The 18472-nt window shown below is 42.3% G+C and overlaps 1 protein-coding gene across 8 annotated transcripts in view; it reads left to right on the forward strand.

Annotated features, from left to right (window-relative positions):
- Positions 1–15810, forward strand: part of st3gal3b (ST3 beta-galactoside alpha-2,3-sialyltransferase 3b) — a 50039-nt gene extending 34229 nt beyond the window's left edge. For all 8 annotated transcript variants that reach the window (XM_053438236.1, XM_053438237.1, XM_053438234.1 and 5 more), the window contains 3 exons: positions 9002–9148; positions 10676–10822; positions 12956–15810. In XM_053438236.1, the coding sequence (XP_053294211.1) occupies positions 9002–9148; positions 10676–10822; positions 12956–13045 (384 nt within the window). In that variant the 3' untranslated portion in view covers positions 13046–15810. The remainder of the gene's footprint in view (positions 1–9001; positions 9149–10675; positions 10823–12955) is intronic.
- Positions 15811–18472: the final 2662 nt, after the last annotated feature.

The following is an 18472-nucleotide window of genomic DNA, read 5'->3' on the forward strand; positions in this document are numbered from 1 at the left end:
TGGAACGTTTCGTGCCAGCCGCCCTTGTAAAATGTGAGAAATTTGAGAGCTTCGGCTGATGATGCCAACAGTAGTGTTGATAAAGGAAAACGCATAGAATTCACACGTCATGTCTAGCCTTCTGCATTCTCTGAACAGGCGGCAGTCCTTTTGTTGTGAACGAATACAAGCCAGACAATCCCTTGCACCTGAAATATGGCAAACATCGGAAAATGTCCTTCCCAATGTTCCATACGTTTGCCAGAGTTGAGTTCTGTAAACATTTTAGAGGATCTTGACCCACTCTATATCTCCTCAGTGTTAATTGGAAGTTTGAAGTCCCCTGGCAAGATACAGAAGCATTTATGTCGTTTACGTCAGGCTCTTTAGCCATTTTGCCTTCCCACTTACTGAAAACGATCACTTCAGGAGAACTCACAAACTTCCCAGGTACATTTTTCTCAGTAAAATAAGTGGCATGTCTATTCTAACATACCGTCAAGCGCCTCGTGTTTCCAGAGAAAGATATGTTTACTAGAGGATCGTTAGTCTGGGCAACAACATGAAAGGAACTGAAGTCCTGTTAAAAGACTGTTATCGTAGCTTCATTGTATCTGACATCCACCCACATTGGCCTATGCAGTGGAAACATAAACATGAATAGGTGTTTATGTGTGTATGTACATGTGCCTTCTGTGAACTCGCGGACACAGTTCCACAAAACATTGACTCATAAATTTGTTTTTTGTTGGTTTTTACAAATGCGTCCGTAAGTAAACTATTTTGTGAATCAATAAAATGTTGCTGACTGGTTCACAGAGTGGAGCCGCATACTGTCGGGATAGGAAGTAGCAGCAAGCTTCCCTCTCTCTGCTCCATCCATTCAGTCCCCGAGTGAGACATAATGTAACTACGGACGACTGTCCTGCTGGAGCTTTTATATCTGTTGGTCGAGCAGCGGATTTCTTTGTGCAACCTGCACACTCACAGCTGCAAGGGATGCAAAACCCCTTTCACCATCCTTCTGCGGTTATGAAAGCGGGCGTCTTTCTTTGCCTTCTTCTTGAAAAGGGTAGTGGGTGGTACGCAGTTGTAGTCCAGCTGCTGGTGACCCTGTGGTCTGCTTCAATGTCCTGCGCTATTTTGGCTTTTCAGATGCCTCCAGCACAGTCTTGGACGGCTGAAGCGAATACAAATTAGCAAGGCAATTTCCCAATCTGTTATTTGGTGTTTTGTACACTCTCACAAACACACAGCCTCCCACTCACTCTCACATGCAGAGTCCAGATTTGAAACTTTGACCTTGATCACGTCCTCAGCTTGCGAACACGTCTTTCTCTGAATATGTTTCGCATTTTAGATCAGTGTGGCCCGCTGCTACATCTGCAATTAGAGTGCCGTAGCATCACAAGACTTCCAACTTCCCTAATCCCTCATTACCGCAGGTAAACGTGATTACAACTTGGCTTAGACACTCTTTAAAGTCTGACCCCACGTATGCAGCAGCCTGGTTGATTACATGCTGTTTACAACTGTGCTCAAACATGATTTCCACGATTGTCGATATTTCCTTTTTTCCTATGACACCAGTTTCGATTTTTGCCGCGATGCACAGCGCAAATTCGCGGTCCATGCACACACAGCCACAGTTGTTTGTATATGCAGGGATATTTTCAAACAGAGCCAGTGAAGGATATACAGCCGGTGGTAAACACAGAGTTCGAAGGTGGAGTGTCGGTGTTCTATCTCTTCTGTTTGTTTACAGGAGCTTTCCCTACCTCTCTAGAGGCCAGAGAGATAAATGATGGATGGAGACAACTTGAGAAAAGAGTTTTTCCTTCGTTAAGAGAAATACACCCAGGGGTTCTTATGTAGAGGTTTCAAACTATTGTTATAAAGCCAATCTTTTTGAAAACATCTTGCCAAACAATCAAGTCTGCGAGGTACTCCTAATATAGCTTGTTTAAATAATATCACTGACAGATTTTCAAATCAGCTTCTGGCTGGAATATTGTTAGGAAACACTTCTTTTGTTTAACTCTGTACACCCAGTTTAATCACTTTATAGACATGTCATTTTAGCCAGAAAGCTTTAATGTAACCATCACAGATGCTCTATGGGACAGAAGTAACCGCTATATGGGCCCTTTTTAAAGTCCCAACATCTGTGCAGAAGCCCAAAGTAGCATGCATACATGCATTCATAAACATTTACATACCTGTAAACATAGATTCTGAACATGAAGTGACTAACATAGTGTCCGGATGTCACTGATTACCATGAGTGTTGTGTTTCAAAAATGAGTCACCTACCTAGCCTGCAATGATTAACACTCACACCCACACAGGGATCCTCTGGTAGTGTGTTGTCGTGTGATGGCTGTTCAGCAACTCCGTATTTATTCAAGTTCAAGGAGGACTCTGACTTGTCAAAATAAGTCAAAAGAAAGACAAATTTGTTTCTTTTATAGTCTGATACCAGCAGGTCCTGCCAGCAGCAATGGCTGTGTGATCTTCCTACCTGTCACCTGTTGGTAGCTAGAGACAAGGCTGCACATTTAAGTCCTCAAGGTCACTATGTCGTCAAGGGTTGGCACCGTCTTTACCTTTGTCGTCATGGGACTGTGGAGACGAGAGTTTCACACAGCGGATAACCTCGGGGTAAAAGAGAAAGCGCTGACTGAGGTCAGAGGTCGTGGTATGCATCAAGAAAAGCCAAAGCACAAGCAGACTGGGGAATGGTTCAGATTCCGATTTGAAAGTGAAAAAATGAACCAAAGCTGTTAGAAATATTACCTCTGTGGATATAAAAATAGTCGTAATCCCCTCTACTGTGCTCCTAGCCATTTACCACCTACTCTGGAAAAACCTCTCTTCCCTTCAAACATTTTTTCCGAAACGGTTCCTCCTCAGTGGAGCACTTATGTGGTGAGACACTGCAACTTGTAAACTCAAAGGTCCGACATGTACACAGTGCTAACGACCTCCAGACAAACTTAATTGTGATTGTTAGCAGTTTGGGGGCTGCCGTTTTTGTTTTTAAATTGCTTAAAGTCTACCTTCCGGAATCCAGTCCACCTCGAGTCGTCCTCTCTATAAACATCAAACGCACAAACCACATCCTCACACAGCTACTTACAGGACTGAAGAGCCGAGATACAGTCAAATTTATATGATGGTTGCTTATCAAGGAAGCTGGGATGCATCATTCCAGCCATGAGATTGTTGTGGGCAACACTCGACAGCAGGTCATCTCGATTTCAGATATGTTCTTCTCCTCTTTCCCCCTCTTAGTGCTCTCCTACAAAGTGCTCCACATTTCACTCAGTCCCTCAGGAGCCATAAACTGACACAAAACTATAAACCGAAGGCTTTAAAACACGCTGTTTCTTAATTGGGCTTTTTTGGAATGACGTGCAACTTGGGTATATTTTCATCTTTTGTTCTGCCTGCATGTTTTGAAAACGGTTGCGTAGGAACAGCGTTGGTTAGTAATTTTCACATATTTTAAATATGTCGTGCTTTTTCCATTTTGGCACTGGTCATTGTTCTGAAGAATCTTAATCTCTCCCTTTTTCCGTCCGTTTGATCCGTCACTTCTCTCGGCCTACAGTAGCTCATGTCCTCACCTGCTGACATTGTCCTTCTAATCCGGTGTTTAGCTACTTTGGTGTTGGTCTGTGTGTAGCTGGAATTCTCCTACAGGTGCAAAATCACAAGACAAATACACTTAACCTTTTTAAAGCCGTGGGCATATTTTACACACGTGACATTAAGAGGCAGTGCTTTTAAGGTAATTGTCTGATACATTTGAAGTACCGTCTTAACCTCCCATCTATTGAAGAATCAGTGCTGAAGAGCTGTTCATACATTACACTCATGCACGAGCGTAAATGTAGAACCAAGTATCCTCGCTATTAGTTATCTGCGGGAATCAAATGTTTCAGTTACTGCTGTAGCCGATGTACTCTAATGTAGCAGCCGCCAGTCACTCAGGCATTAAGTGAAGTTAGGATTAATTGTACAAATTTGTCTTCCCGTCCATTTTCCACTGTCCACTTTGATTCCACTCAACCAGGATCTCTGTGTCTGGATTTGTTCTAAAGCTGTCAGATTTGTATGCTCCGATGATTCAGAGGTGTGGGGCCTTTTCTTGGACAACAGTCACATCCAGATACAAGTTTTCACAAGTTGTCACTGTGGCCTACCTGGTTCTGTGAAACATCATGTGAAGCAAAGGGTTGTGACAGTTCCTTTCTTGTGCCGTGTCATTCATCAGAACTATTTTTCCTCCTCATTGACTCATAATCTCAGAAGCACTGCCAAGATCTGTCAGTATTCTGACAACACCAGGCTTTTACTAAGGGTGCCTCTGCAATTATGGCAACAGACTCATCTCCAGACCAACTCTTTAAACCCCACTTGGTCCAGTGTTGTGCAGTGTCAAGATTAATCGTCTTGTGTGTTAAAGTATGAATTCTCGGTTTGGCACAAATTAAGGCTCAGAGATAAACAATGATTCCAATAGCCGGTTTAAAGTAGGCTACAATAGATTGTCATGATAATGCATAATGTTTTTTCTCTAGAAATATTTTGTGCCTTATAAGCTTATAACCGTTTATTCATGGCTCCTGAATACTCGTGAATCAAGATGCCTACTACAAAGAAAACGCTGTCCTCCACTCGTTTTAACATGTTTTTCATATTGTTTTTCTTCATTTGAAGTTTTGCTGGCGTTCTCAATGCATCTTATTGCGTCCTCGTCCTATGCAATTAATCGTCAAATTTGTGCCATCTATTTTTCTGTATTTGGATTAAAACTTGCCTATGTTACTATTTTCTTATTTATAATTTTTCTTTTATTAGTGTCAAAAATGTTCTCTAAATTTGGATGAAAACGTTACTAATGTTGATACGAGGAGAATTGGTTTGCCCTACTTTACCTTCTGGTTATGTGAAGCCGACCCCTCTACCGTCCAACTCATCGCTTTGTGAACAATTAAGTCTCCAAGTTCAAGGTTGTTTTCACAGGTGCCTTATTGGAGCACACAGCCTTGTGCACACACTTAAATCTAATAATCCAGACCAATTTAACCATAAAGCTGGTGCAGGAGAAGGGAAACAGCCATTTCCTCTCTGACCACTGCCAACCAGTCAGCTGCACACTTCTGTTCACCTTTGAGCATGTGTGTGTCAGGGCCTGGTGAGTAAGCGGTATACCATTCTGTGGCTTCCTGTTCGGTCCATGTTCGAATGCTTCCAACGTATTGCTGTTTCTCTAAACTAAGGCAAACAAACTAGTCCACAGTGGAAGCAACATCCTGTTCCCTGGAGGTTATTTGCCAAAGCTTTGAGCAGTCTTGCAGCTTGATCCACCACTGATAACTATTACTCAACCGGAACTGGAAAATCTGTGTCTTTGCTGTTGTCCTGATCAACAATGTCACTTTCGTTGATGAGTCCAAGCCACTGCTGCTACAGAGTGCCTGTCGTCTCTTTAATCAGAGTGTATAATATTGAATGTATCCAGTTTCCAAATCGCACCAAATTCAATAGTGCATTTCATTAGGTGTCCATCAAATATCAAGCCAAGTGTGAAGCTGATCCGATGAACAATTCTCGAGATACCTAAATAGATTATATATATCTCAAGAATGTGTACCCTAATTATGACACAATTCTGTGTCCCACTTGGATGAACTTATGAAATGTTGTATCCAGAACGTCAAAGGTTGACTCCACTGTGACATCACGATGTTCTGCCAAACACGTTTCAAGCGATTATTCAACGCCCGAACTCAGGAACCGAAGGGGAGATGGTTCACATTAGTTCGCATTCTGAATCGGTGACACCAAACTTTGTGCCCACCATTTAAAAACTGATTGTATAGAACTTCTTAACTGTCTGGTTGAAGAATGATAAATAGTTGCTTCTCTCCAGCAACATGCATGTTTGAAGCATTGTCTGATGTCACGGCTGCAACTGTACAACTCTACCAGAATCAGTTTTATCTGTCAGATATGAACATTAAGGAAGGAATTTGACTGTTGTATAAGGTTGCAAAGGGGCGAAAAATTTCCAGAAACTTTCCATGGGAATATCAAGCTCGGGAATTTTGAAAAAATAAAAATACGCAAATTAAACGCTGAGCAATAAAAACATCATTCAAAACTCTATTTTAAAGATGTATGGAATGCAGCACACGCTGCACGTTGAATTTCAACCCTCCAGATAATTGCCTCAATAGCCCTGCTGCAGTGTGCGGGACTAGTCAAGTAAGTTTTAATGATATTACTGGGGAAAATATATTAGCATGCTGATTGAGGAGTGTTCATCTGTTCATCTAGCCTATTTCTATTCATTTATCCATCAATTGTAAAATATTTTTAAAGACGATTCCAACTATTTATATCTCTGGCATTGCATTAGTGTTTTTTTACAAGATTTTTTCTCATCTGATTCTACAGAACAATGCCACGTGCACTCTCATGTGTGGAGACATTTCACCCCAGCCAATGTAGAAGGAAAGGCTATGTTCATTTGCAAATACTGTGCAAAGACCTATGTTAGGAATTACACAAAGACGCAGAAGCATATAGTCAAGTGCCCAAAGTTTCCTCAGGGCTCAAATCAGCTTATGACAAAACAAAATGTTTATATTTATGTCTGTATATGACAAGGTAAATACAGTTACCCACAAATTTCCAGTTTATTCCCGTTAATTCCCATTATTCCCGTTCATTCCTGTATATTCCCGTTAATTCCCATGGAAAGTTTCCAACTTTGAAAATTCCCGGAATTTTGCAACCCTACTGTTGTATGCTTTTCTCTGTGTGATGACTTCAGAGTCTCCACTACATTTATTGTCGGAGTCTGGACGGACATGGTTGTAAACTCCACTTCAAATGGTTGGCAAAGGTTTAAACCACAAAGCAAGAATTCTAGTTTACCCAGATGAGGCTAATTAAAACTTGCCATGTTGCATATTTGAATATTCATACCCAGTAGCCACCAACAGTCTTCCTTCCTGTGGCTTGAGATCCAAATGTGCCGTCTAAGGAGGGTTGAGATTTATCATTAACTCTCCCTGACCATTGCAACAACAAGTAGTCTGAGCTAGAGATGTTTGAATGTAAGCAACGTTTTACATTCCTTAACTCATAACAGCCGCCTCCACCCCCTGCCTCTCTGCAGACCTGAATCCTTACATACTAATTGCTCTCAACATTTGTCAAAGCCACCTGTACTGGTCTGAAATATCTTGAAAGAGATCCCCACCCCACCCCATCACATGCGTGTCTATGTACAGGTCGGGTCATAAGCTGTGTAAAGCGAGGGGTGTGTGTTGTGTGTCATTAGCTTCTCCCCTTCCTAGAAATAAAGAAAAAAATGCATTACTTTCTTTATTCAGCGTACACAGCCGCGCACACATCCAAACAGCGCTGCTAAATAGATTCCTGGCAAACACAAGCTGTGTTGACAGGAGAGATGAGCTGCTGTTCCTGTTGCAGCTTGCCGAAGGCACAGAGCTGGGTCTGCGTTCAAAAAGAGCCGCCACTGTTGAAGCCACAAAGCCAGCAGACTTGTTGCTACTGCCTCTGCCAACACGCACACACATACACACACGTTCACTTACACACAAACACACACACACGGTCATGCATTGCTGTATTAAAGGCGAACGGGCGGGTGCTTCACTATTTGAACAGGTGATTCCTCTTCACATCTTCTGACCCTGTGGATTCTTTCCTTTTAGGAACTCACACGGTCAGTCAAGTCAATCACGCACTGCTAGTTTGTTACACTATAATGTTGTTTATCATTTGAAGTAATACTTCAACGCTGCTTGACTTGATAGGCGCTACATTAGGATTAGATTTGTTCAAAATTCGCTTTTTTTTTTTTAAATTAAAAATAAATATCATATATGACAGAATATGACTCAGGTCCTGTTCTGGTGTGACTGAGATGACCAAGTGTGTTTCATTAGAGTTACATAATTTTATTCAGCTGGAGACGTGGGCCTGTCTGACAGGTTGCCCTAGCGACTGATGATGATTGCCATTTTGTATAAAGACCTGAGGTCTCGCAGAACAGCCTCGGGTCAAGGTGCGATTTGGACCATTTCCTGTCAAATGCCACATTTAACCTTGGATGTTGGCTGGCAAACCCGTTTTGAGGGTTTTTGATTTCCCAACTGCAACAACATTCAGGGTTTACCTTAAAATCACGCAATCCACTGATATATCCATCAAGCCTAATCATTAATGCAGTGTACAACTGTTGCACTCTGTAAAACTGAAAATGCAGCAGGTTCTGAGAGTATCAGGGTATTTAGGGAAGAAAGGGGAAAAAATCCTGCTCCTGTGTCACTGGGTGTGACATCATGAACTTTCTAAAATTTGATCGCCAACATCATCATTGATATTGTCACCTTGATATTAGTTACTTTTCTGACTGACTCACTAAATCAACAGGACAAGAACATATATAGTAATAACATAAACAATTGTATTATGTTGTAATGTAAGTTCAACAGAATGAGATTGATTTGAGAAGAATAATACACAAGATGTTATTTGAATATTTTACCTCAGAAACCTCTTCCTCTGCACACATATAATTTGGGGAAAAGAGGGAATGCAAAGCCGAATCTTGTGAGCACTCCAGGCCGGCTGCGCCCCTCACCCACTGCTAGACTCCCCCTCCTAGGGGTCGTAATTATCGATGTCCTGCAAGCCCCTCACCCTGACTTCATCCATTAAGAGACCAAAAAGCCATTTCCCTAATCAGTGCTAGAAGGGGTCTGGCTTCTGGTTGGCTCCTGTGTTTTATGTCAGTGTTACAGAGGATAATCTCACTTTGATGTTGACTTGGTAAATTGTGGAGGTGTCATCATGTGAGCGTGTGAATGTGTTTTATGTACATGACTTTGATCTTATAGAGGGGAAAAACAGTGCTGTGCTTTCGACTAATGTACAATTTTTCTGTTTTTCCTGCCTTCTCTTTGTGTTTCCTCAGAGGGGCACAGAGGGTTTCTGGAAGTCGGTGGCTCACTATGTACCTCGAGAGGCGTCCGAGATTAGAATCCTGAACCCCTACTTCATCCAGGAAGCTGCCTTCCAGTTCATTGGCCTGCCCTTCAACAATGGCATCATGGGCAAAGGGGTAAGACAACAGCCATAATATTCTACACACATATGAGTACTGCAATGTTAGATGGCAACAGCACCGTGATTTGAACAGTAGCCTCTTTTCGTAAATTAATGGCAGGAAGACTACAAAGGTTTTTCTGGAGTCATTTAAAGCTAGGGTTAAGTTGTTTCTGAAACACTTTATATCTTATTCGTTAAAATCCTCTTCACATCTCGATAGCCATCAATAAATACATAAATAAAAGTCGGTGTCTGTGGCCTTGGCAGGACGATGATAAGCACCACCAAGCATTTAAGTTGTTTTAATACACTGTTAGAAGTTGATCTATGCATTTTGCTCATGAGTCATGTTTTTACGGACCTGAGACACACAAGAACATTTGGATATAGAAGTTTCAGTCTGTGGCCACCAACCAGGGCAGACAGCAGAAAAATACAAACTCAACACCACAGAGTGCAGTGATCTGTCGGGAGGTAGGGAGGGAATATTATTAAAGAAATGAGTGTATCACTGCAGCTCTGCCCTCTGGGGCCACCAGAACACCCCTGCATGAACTCCCCCCTGCAACATGTGTTCAGCATGTGGGCATCTGGCATGTGTGTGTGTATGCGTGCGTGTGTGTGTGTGCGTGTGTGTGTGTGTGTGTGTGTGTGTGTGTGTGTGTGTGTGTGTGTGTGTGTGTGTGTGTGTGTGTGTGTGTGTGTGTGTGTGTGTGTGTGTGTGTGTGTGTGTGTGTGTGTGTGTGTGTGTGTGTGTGTGTGTGTGTGTTGTGACTGCGTGCAGTGCTGTCTCATACCATACAAGCTGCCGAGTTGTATGATTTGGTGCGTTCTCTCAATACAACACCCTCCTGTCTTTCTTGTGACCATCAGAGGGTATGTTTATGTACATGAAAATGAATGAGGAGGTCTATTTATCATATAAGTGTTTATGTCAAGTGTGAATGTGAGTCTGTGTGTAAATTAATCTGTATTAGAACACGCAGTAGGGGGTTAGCCAGCTGCTAGTTCAGCTCCACCTACCCTGAGGGCTGCAAATCAGGGTAATGGTTTTAAATGGGGCCTCCCTCCACTCTTTCTTCTGGACCCGCTTTTTTTTTTTTTTTCTTCCAACACACTCATTTTTTCTCTCTCTCGTTCGCCAACATCCACACACATAATTACACAAACACACACACACACACATTCACTATACCCCCCAGATCTCTGGCAGCCCAGGGCAGTTAGGAAGCACAGTTCAACCCTGTAGATCACTGTCGTAGCAGGGGTCTGTAGGGGTCGTGTCTTAAAGGTAATAGTTAATCACCAAGTGCTCAAAGTCAGTTAGCAGCGATGCAGCAGAACAAAGACAGAGGCATAAATGAGGAAGGGAAGCAGATACACTAGCGCGAGTGGACATCTGTCTCAGAATTAGCTGGACATGTTAATACTGCATATATGTTTAGTCCATATTGATGCCTGTGTTAGTTAAAATGCGTTAACATCCGTGTGCGTCTGTATTTTAATGATCTGACAGAATGTGTCTCTGCTTTCACTATAGAACATTCCAACTCTAGGAACAGTGGCTATAACGATGGCACTGCATAACTGTGATGAGGTGGCCGTGGCCGGTTTCGGCTATGACATGAACACGCCCCATGCACCTCTCCACTACTACGAGACTGTCAAGATGTCTGCCATTAAAGAGGTGAGTGTCTGAACATCTGAGAACAGACCTTATTGCAGATATTCTTAAATTGTCCGATTTTTCAATATAACGTGGTGCGACATTCTAATGAGAACAACGTGTGTGTTTAATGAAGAAAATGTTTAGAAACTAATCTTTGTTGAAGATGGACCACCAGTCCTGTGGAGGTTGAGGGGGAATTGAAAAGGCCTGGAGCCAAAGTTCACTCACTTTCTATTTGGGCTGATGTAATATTGGTCCAAGAATGATGATGCATGATTTCAATTAATCTCTGCTATTGCAAAGATATTTCAGTGTTCGCAACATTGCCTCTGTGCAGCCTGCATAGTCATATTTCTTATGTTTAAATGAGGCACATAATGATAAATTAAACATTCTTAAAGTTTGCTTTATTCTTTTGCTTTAAGGGCACTTAAATCATGGTGGGGACTATGTTCCCAAATAGCCCATGTAATAAAAACTTCAACTGTTAAAGGTTCAGTGCGTTAGATTTAGGTGAAAGGGATTTATTGACAGAAATTGAATTTAAAATAGGTTTTCACTACTGTGTGTTAAAATGGGCCATTTACATTTAAATTATGAATTATTAGTACTCAGCTGCAACATGCAACTACACCACTTGATGTCACTAAATTATACACACTGAACCTTTAACACTATAAAAACTAAACTAAATGGGATTATAAGAGGTAAACGCATTTAGAAAAATGGAAACTAATATCCCTGGATTGAAGCACTACTGCTCATTTATCAGTCACTTATTAAAATGCTGTTAGCGCACGTTTTGAACTAGCATTTTCTAAACGCTCTCATTACGGACCCCTCTCTGCTCCATCAGTCAAGTTCCTCTCTGTGTTTACACTAAAACCCAGTGGAATCAAAGATGTCACCCGTGTGCTGACGTGTGTAAACCATGAGCTCAGTATGATGATAACCTTTGTCTAAACTCCCCCTGAACCTTTGGTATTTATTATCATCTTCATCATCAACATTGTCATCATCAGCCACACATGGCTAATTAAGGGGAACACTTTGACCGCTGCCAGTGCCTCGGGTTGTTTAAATTTCTGGGACCATGCGGTCGCTGAACAGTGAAATCCTCCACTTTTATTCCACTACTTTGAGAAAGAGCTTGTTTCCTATCTGGATGGAGAAAAGCCAAAGCGCAACACAAATCCTGTAACACCTGCTGTGGTATATCTTAAGTTCTGTTATCTCACAGCTAAACAAGCTTTTAATTTATTTAATAATGCAGCTATCATTATCGTTTATAATAATAATGGATCAAATGACAAAATCATCTTACTCTAAATCTTGGTAATTCCTGCAGTTCTTGACACTTATTTACTTAGTTTTACATTCTACAACTTCAAGCCCTAATGTAAATGCTAAATAGTGCCAGCTCTCAGTTTTTTAACACGCATTCACATTTCACCTCTGTCCTTGACTTGGCCTGCTTGCATAGAGAAGCTAAAGGCTAGAGAACCATTTTGCAGAAAGGTTTCCAAACACATCTTTCCTGACCTCAAAAAATTAAGAAGGTATACATTTGTAATTCATTGCGACTGAGAAAAGGTTGATTTTAAGTTGAAAACTGATGCTAATTTACAATCACACTGGCTCATTGTTCCGTGTGTGACCCATCACACAGGGATGTGGTTGGAGGTTTGAGTCTGAGCCTGTAGAAGAGCCTTAAACTGGGTCTGACTCTTGCAGGGCCAGGCCTAGCTTTCTGCAGTTTCTTTTTTCTTTTCTTCATTCTTTGTTTTACTCTTATTCCCTCCTGTATATTTCTTCCTCTACCATTTACCTCCTTCCTTTGCTGTCTGTCGTTCTTCAAACGTCACTCCCAAAGCACCACACAGGAACCAGGAGCTTAGGTTACATGTTGACCCACTGGACAGAGTCCTCATAGCACAGCAGGGAGGAAAAAACGGCTTTACACTTTCAAATGTACACCTACACATATAGATACTGGGAATATGAAAACCCCAAACTAACACACGCTTGTGTCTCAGTGCATATAACAATGCATTTGTTATGCTGCTTAGTGTGGTCTGTATAGTTGTCTTCCTACTTCTGCTCTGATGTTGTACGACTAATTTTTTCTCTTCTCCTCTGGTTCTCCCACAGTCATGGACACACAACATATCCAAGGAGAAAGACTTCCTTCGCAAACTGGTTAAGGCCAACGTCGTCACAGACCTGACCAATGGTATCTGAGTTTACAACCCTCCTACAGTCTCCCTCGACCTTTCCCAAAGGACTTTCAGATCAGGAAGCTGGGAAAAGGATCAACCCAGGGAGAGAGAAAACAACCCGTATTTGGGTGGCCTGCACACTGCCGGGGTTTTTATATCAAAGGAGAATATTATAAAATCAAAAGATACAGGAGGGTTTCTGTGGAGAGATGCACACATGTGCCTTCTGAACCAAAGACTCCTGCTGATTGAAGCGGGGGTGGCGAGGGGTCCCGGGGAGGACTGGATCTGCCTTGTTCCTGTCTCACCATAAGACAGCCGCAGAGAAGCTCCACCGGCCCCCGCGCTCCAACGTTTACCACTTCACATCACTTAATTCACTAGTAAGAGCGGAGGTGACATGTTGACAAAGCAGATGTCAGAAGTTCAGCTTGACTTACTGGCTAATTTGACGAAGGGACTGAGGAGAAAGGAATGAAAAAGAGGACTGTGACGGAGATGGGTTGAGTATTAGCAGTGCCAAATGTACCTCGTACAGGGGAGAGGTCGTTCTACTCTCCTTGTTGCCGCCTGAATGTATTCACTTTCCTCAGTGTAAATATCAAAGATTTGTACTGTGCTTTTTAATGAGCTGCAGCAGCCCCCCGCCCCACATCTGCCATTTGTCCATTCAACCATTCATTCATTCACCTTCTTGCCAACAGCAGATAAATCAGTGAGGGGCACCTGCCACACAGACTGGTGTCACTTTGACTCATTGACATAGTGTTAAATTAATGTACAGACTTGAGTTCCTGAAGTGTTTTCTGTAGAGAGATTGTGTTCGTGACTCAATAACCAGGTGCTTGTTCAGTTGACTCCGCACAGAGCCGCTCTGTGTGGCTCCCTGAGGTCTCATGTGGCCGCTTGGTTTAGATGTGAGGTTAAAAGTAGGAATAACGGAGATATATCACTTGAAAGTATTCAATTAATAAACCATTTGCTTCATCTTTATTTAGATCTGAGCTTTTATAGTGTTTTTCACTACAATTGATAGGACTAATGCATGTGTTAATTATTTTACTCATAATTATTTAAAGGCAGCCAGCTCTGGCAGGTGAGCCATGAAGTCAATTTGGCCACTGCATCTCTCTTCTCCTCCTCTTTCTGTTCATTAACGCCACGGTACTGTCCCCATCACTTCATCAGCTGCGAGGCTTCGAGCCTCAGCGGAGACGTGCAGCACGGTAACGTACGTTGTGTCCCGGTCGAGGAGGACCCCTCTCCCAAACCTCCTGTTGCTGCAGACTGTTTTTGTTCTTCAGTAAATGGTGAAATCTTGGATTGTAGAATATAAAAAATATATATATCTCTTGTTTTTAGGGTTAATTTTGATAATTTATTTTGTTACAAAGTCCCAATGTGTGTTGGTCACAGGCAGGCCTGCTTTCCATTGATTTTGTTCAGAAATAACTCAAGAGGTTTGAATTTGTGTTTTTGATTTCACCACCATGCGCTTCCTCTGACTGCATCTTAAAGGTTTTGTGGCAAAAGCTGTGTTGTGATTAAATCCACAGATTTGAATCAGTTTTTTTATTGGTTCAGTGTTAGATGTCCACAGCTCTTTGTCTGTCTGACGTTCAGCTCACGTTAATATAGTTCTTTACATTTTCATGAATGAGGTCATAATAGCCGAGCTTGAGCGCAAACCTCATTGTGTCCTGATCAGGCTTTTCAGTATTTATTAATTGCATTTACACACAGAAAACATTCAGTATTACACAAACATTTAGTTATTTCCTTCAAAAAGTGTGAGAATCACATTTTATCATATGGATCAGAAAGTCAGCTTTACACGGTGATGTTGCATTTTCTCATTCTGGTCAAATTTGGAGTCAAAGAGGGTTTTGATCTTCTTTTTTGTTCTGTTTCTACTTTGCCTTTGGAAGTGCATATTTACTGTACATCGTACTCACACAGGTTCGCTTCCAATACTGTCAATCAGAAAGCTGCTGTTGGTACATCTGTTGCATTGCTCCATCACGTCTTCCTTTACTTGATTGCGTTTCCACAAACACTGCTGGGACCGTTGAGCCGCGTGTCCGACCCAGTCCCTGCAGAACAGTTCCCACGGGGTTTGAAGGAATGGATCATTATTTTTGGAAAACTAGACCCTGTTTGGGATTATTCCTTTTGTGTGTGTGTGTGGGTGTTTTGGAGCGTAACAGTACAGCTGACCATTGCACTATCACGAGGCGCTCTCAGTGCCTTACACCTCATCACCTGGAAACTGTAGCGAGTCTGAGGCAAGAAAAGTAACCGCAGCTGATAGGGTATCAGCTCCAGGTCAGGACGGGTCACTTCTCATATCTCATGTGGGACCAGTCCATTTCATATCTGTACTATATTAATACTGGTGGTTCTGTGTGTTTAAGCCCATAATCGAAGCATACAGGAACCAAGCCACCTGTATGCTCTTTGAAGCTTTGAGACTAAGCAGATCCTTGTTTTTTTTTTTTTTTTGTATTATTCTTGCAGTAGGTTTTGAAATTTTAAATGAATGCTGGAGGAGTTCAAATAGATTGGACCCGAATCGCCTCTTCTAATAATCTGTTCATAATAAAGCAGAATGTATTAGCTCATCGTATTTATATACTTTTGATTGTCCTTAATTTCATTTTACATTTCACCATCAGTGGGGAAAGTCAGTGATCAAAAGTATTACTGTTTGTTTTTATATATATAAACATAAATATATATATATATGGCTTTCTGCATCTTCAACTCAATAAATACGTTTGTAATGGATATTTGCCTGTGCATGTTTGCATCTTTCGATTCTGTTGAGCAACTTGGATATATTTGGATATATGGACAGCTCAACTGAGATTTCTGTCTTGTTGTATAAACCTTTTTCTGTACACTGTGAATTTTCAGTTTATATAGTAAATATTTTTTGATGTATTGAGACGACTTTCTGTTTTTATCTCGTCTGACGGGCGTTCCCTTTTCACCAGTGTCATAATGTGAATCACCTGGGGATCTTTGCTGAACGATGCGTGTCCCTCAGGGTCACGGGCCCTCGCGTTAATCCAGTGTGCATCAGATGTTCTCCAGTCACATTCAGAGGTGAACAACTGCAGGAAGCGCACAGTAAAGATGAAGGAGGGATGGAGCGGAGGAGTGTGGGAGAGAAGGGGATTTCCTCTGCTGCTCTGTACTCTGTATCTCCTACCTGCAGAGCCAGATGAAATCATTTTTCAATCCTCCATCCACTGGACTTCCTCTCTAATGTAATCTCTTTCTCTCCTGTGTGTTTATGTCTGTCTCGCTCGGTGTCCCTTTCTGACTCTTGCTTTTCTTCCCTCGCCCACTCCTCTTCTTTCCTTCCCTCGTTTCTCTCTATTTTGACGTCTGTTCCCATCTCTTTACCACACATTTCTTTCTCTTCACCTGCTCAACTCTGAGCTGGATCTCGTTTCATTGTTGAAGCCCACAGGGACCCATTCAAAACCTGTTGTGCACGTGCGCACACACACACAGACCCACAAAACACAGACTACTCAGCTGCAGCCGTGAAACTCTCACTCACTTTGACAGACCGCAACATCACCATAAACCAGAGGAGTTCTGATGAGGCCCAGGGAGAGCTGGCCGTCCAGCTGCTGTAGGTCACTGCTGGTGTGAGGTGAGAGAGGACAAAATCCTGAGGGCCCTTGAAGCACCGCTGGACGGTCCCATCCTGCTGCTGATGGGCTGCCAGAAACCTTTTCGGGCCCCACTAGTCACGCCTCACTGGTGGCCAAAACCACCAAGCTCTGGCTACTCTGACTCGACAGATTTCCTGACCTCCGCAGGGTGGGATCGAATGCTCACTCCCCACAGCAGGAGAATATTTGCCACTGGGGATCTCCCCCCGAGGCAGCTGGCCTGCTGGAGGCGGCCGTTCCTGTTTGTCCGGCGGACAGGGGTATGAGCATGCCTGCACCTCTTCAGCCGATGGGCCTTTTATTCTTGGCGACAGGTTCTCCGCCCCACCTCCTCTCAGTAGGGTTGGAACGGAGAGGCCACGACCTCCGGGCCAGAAATCTAAACTCCTCGTAAAAAGAGTTAGAATGGGGAGAGAAAACACCCATTCAGACAGGCATTTTTTTCCTGTGTTTACTTAATGCCGGGTCAGCTGAGATCAGGGAAAACAACATTCCCTTCCCCGCACCGTGTCCCACATTCTGTCAATCTGCCTTTGTGTGTGAGGATGGGACACACCTACAGGCTGTCATGTACCTATATCACTGCAGAGTGTTTCTGCTTGTCCTGTCACACTCTGAACTTGTCGTGTAGCAATGATCCTTTCTGGCTCATTAGTGATTATCAACATAGATGGTTTCAGAAACCTTTATTCAAAATTTCCTTTTAATTTTAAAGGTCAGCAAGTCCCTGTGTTCGAAGTTTCTGGTTGTTACAAAAAAGCGCCCGGACAAGAGAAAAAAAATCGAAAACATCTGTGAATTCAAACTTCTGTACGTCCCAAAAAAGAAATTACACTACTCAGTCAACTTTGGGATCTTGAGAATGAAGTACGAGGAGACGGTGCAGATGCATTTCAAAAAAATTTGATATATGGTGCATGTTGGAACCCCTTGCTCATAGTTGGAGTCCTGTCCGGATATGACAATATTCTGCTCATTAATGTCAATACTCCCTGAATTTTCAGCCACATGGCAGAAGGATTTCTAGGGTCTCCAACAGCTGTTTCATATTTTTCATTCATCTGTCCTTTATTTTGTTGATTAGCCAATAAATTTGATTGATAGTTTAGTCTGCAAAATATCAAGAAATAATAAGGAAGTGTCCATTGAAATCTCTCAGAGGGCAAAGTCTAAAACCCCCGGAAAATTTGGTTTGACAAAATAATACCACCACAAGCTCCACTGTGCAGCTGTTGAGGAGTTTTCAGTCATATCCCATCGTCTTTATGAGCAGATGGAGTTTCATTGTTATGAAACCGTAGCGGTTCCCTTTAACGACTTCTTGTCGGTGATGTTGAAGGTTGAGATTCAAATCACTTCTTCATCTGGGGAGGTGGCCGTCTCTGGAGCGTTCAATCATGTCACATGATCTTCAACCGCGGATGAAGTTTGCTACTAAACTGACCCTGCGGTGGGATTGTTTGCAGCTACTGCTTCCAAGCTCAAGAGTCGAGTTTAAAAATCTATTTAAAGCCAACGTGGATGAAAAATGTGAAGCTCTAGGCATCTCCATCTGCTGATGAAGATCATGCAGGATGATAAAAAGCTCCAGGCAGCTCCTTAACAGACACTTCGGTGATGTCGGAAACTATTTTGTACTGTGATCAAGTGACTGAACAAAAAAAAGACTGGTATTTAGAAAGACTTGGATTTGACATTTTATTTTGTCAAGTCTTGTTTTACGAATTGTGAATAATGAATTTGTGGATCCACTGACAGTT

Source organism: Pleuronectes platessa, chromosome 13 (genome assembly GCF_947347685.1).
Source record: "Pleuronectes platessa chromosome 13, fPlePla1.1, whole genome shotgun sequence".
Classification (NCBI taxonomy): Eukaryota; Metazoa; Chordata; class Actinopteri; order Pleuronectiformes; family Pleuronectidae; genus Pleuronectes; species Pleuronectes platessa.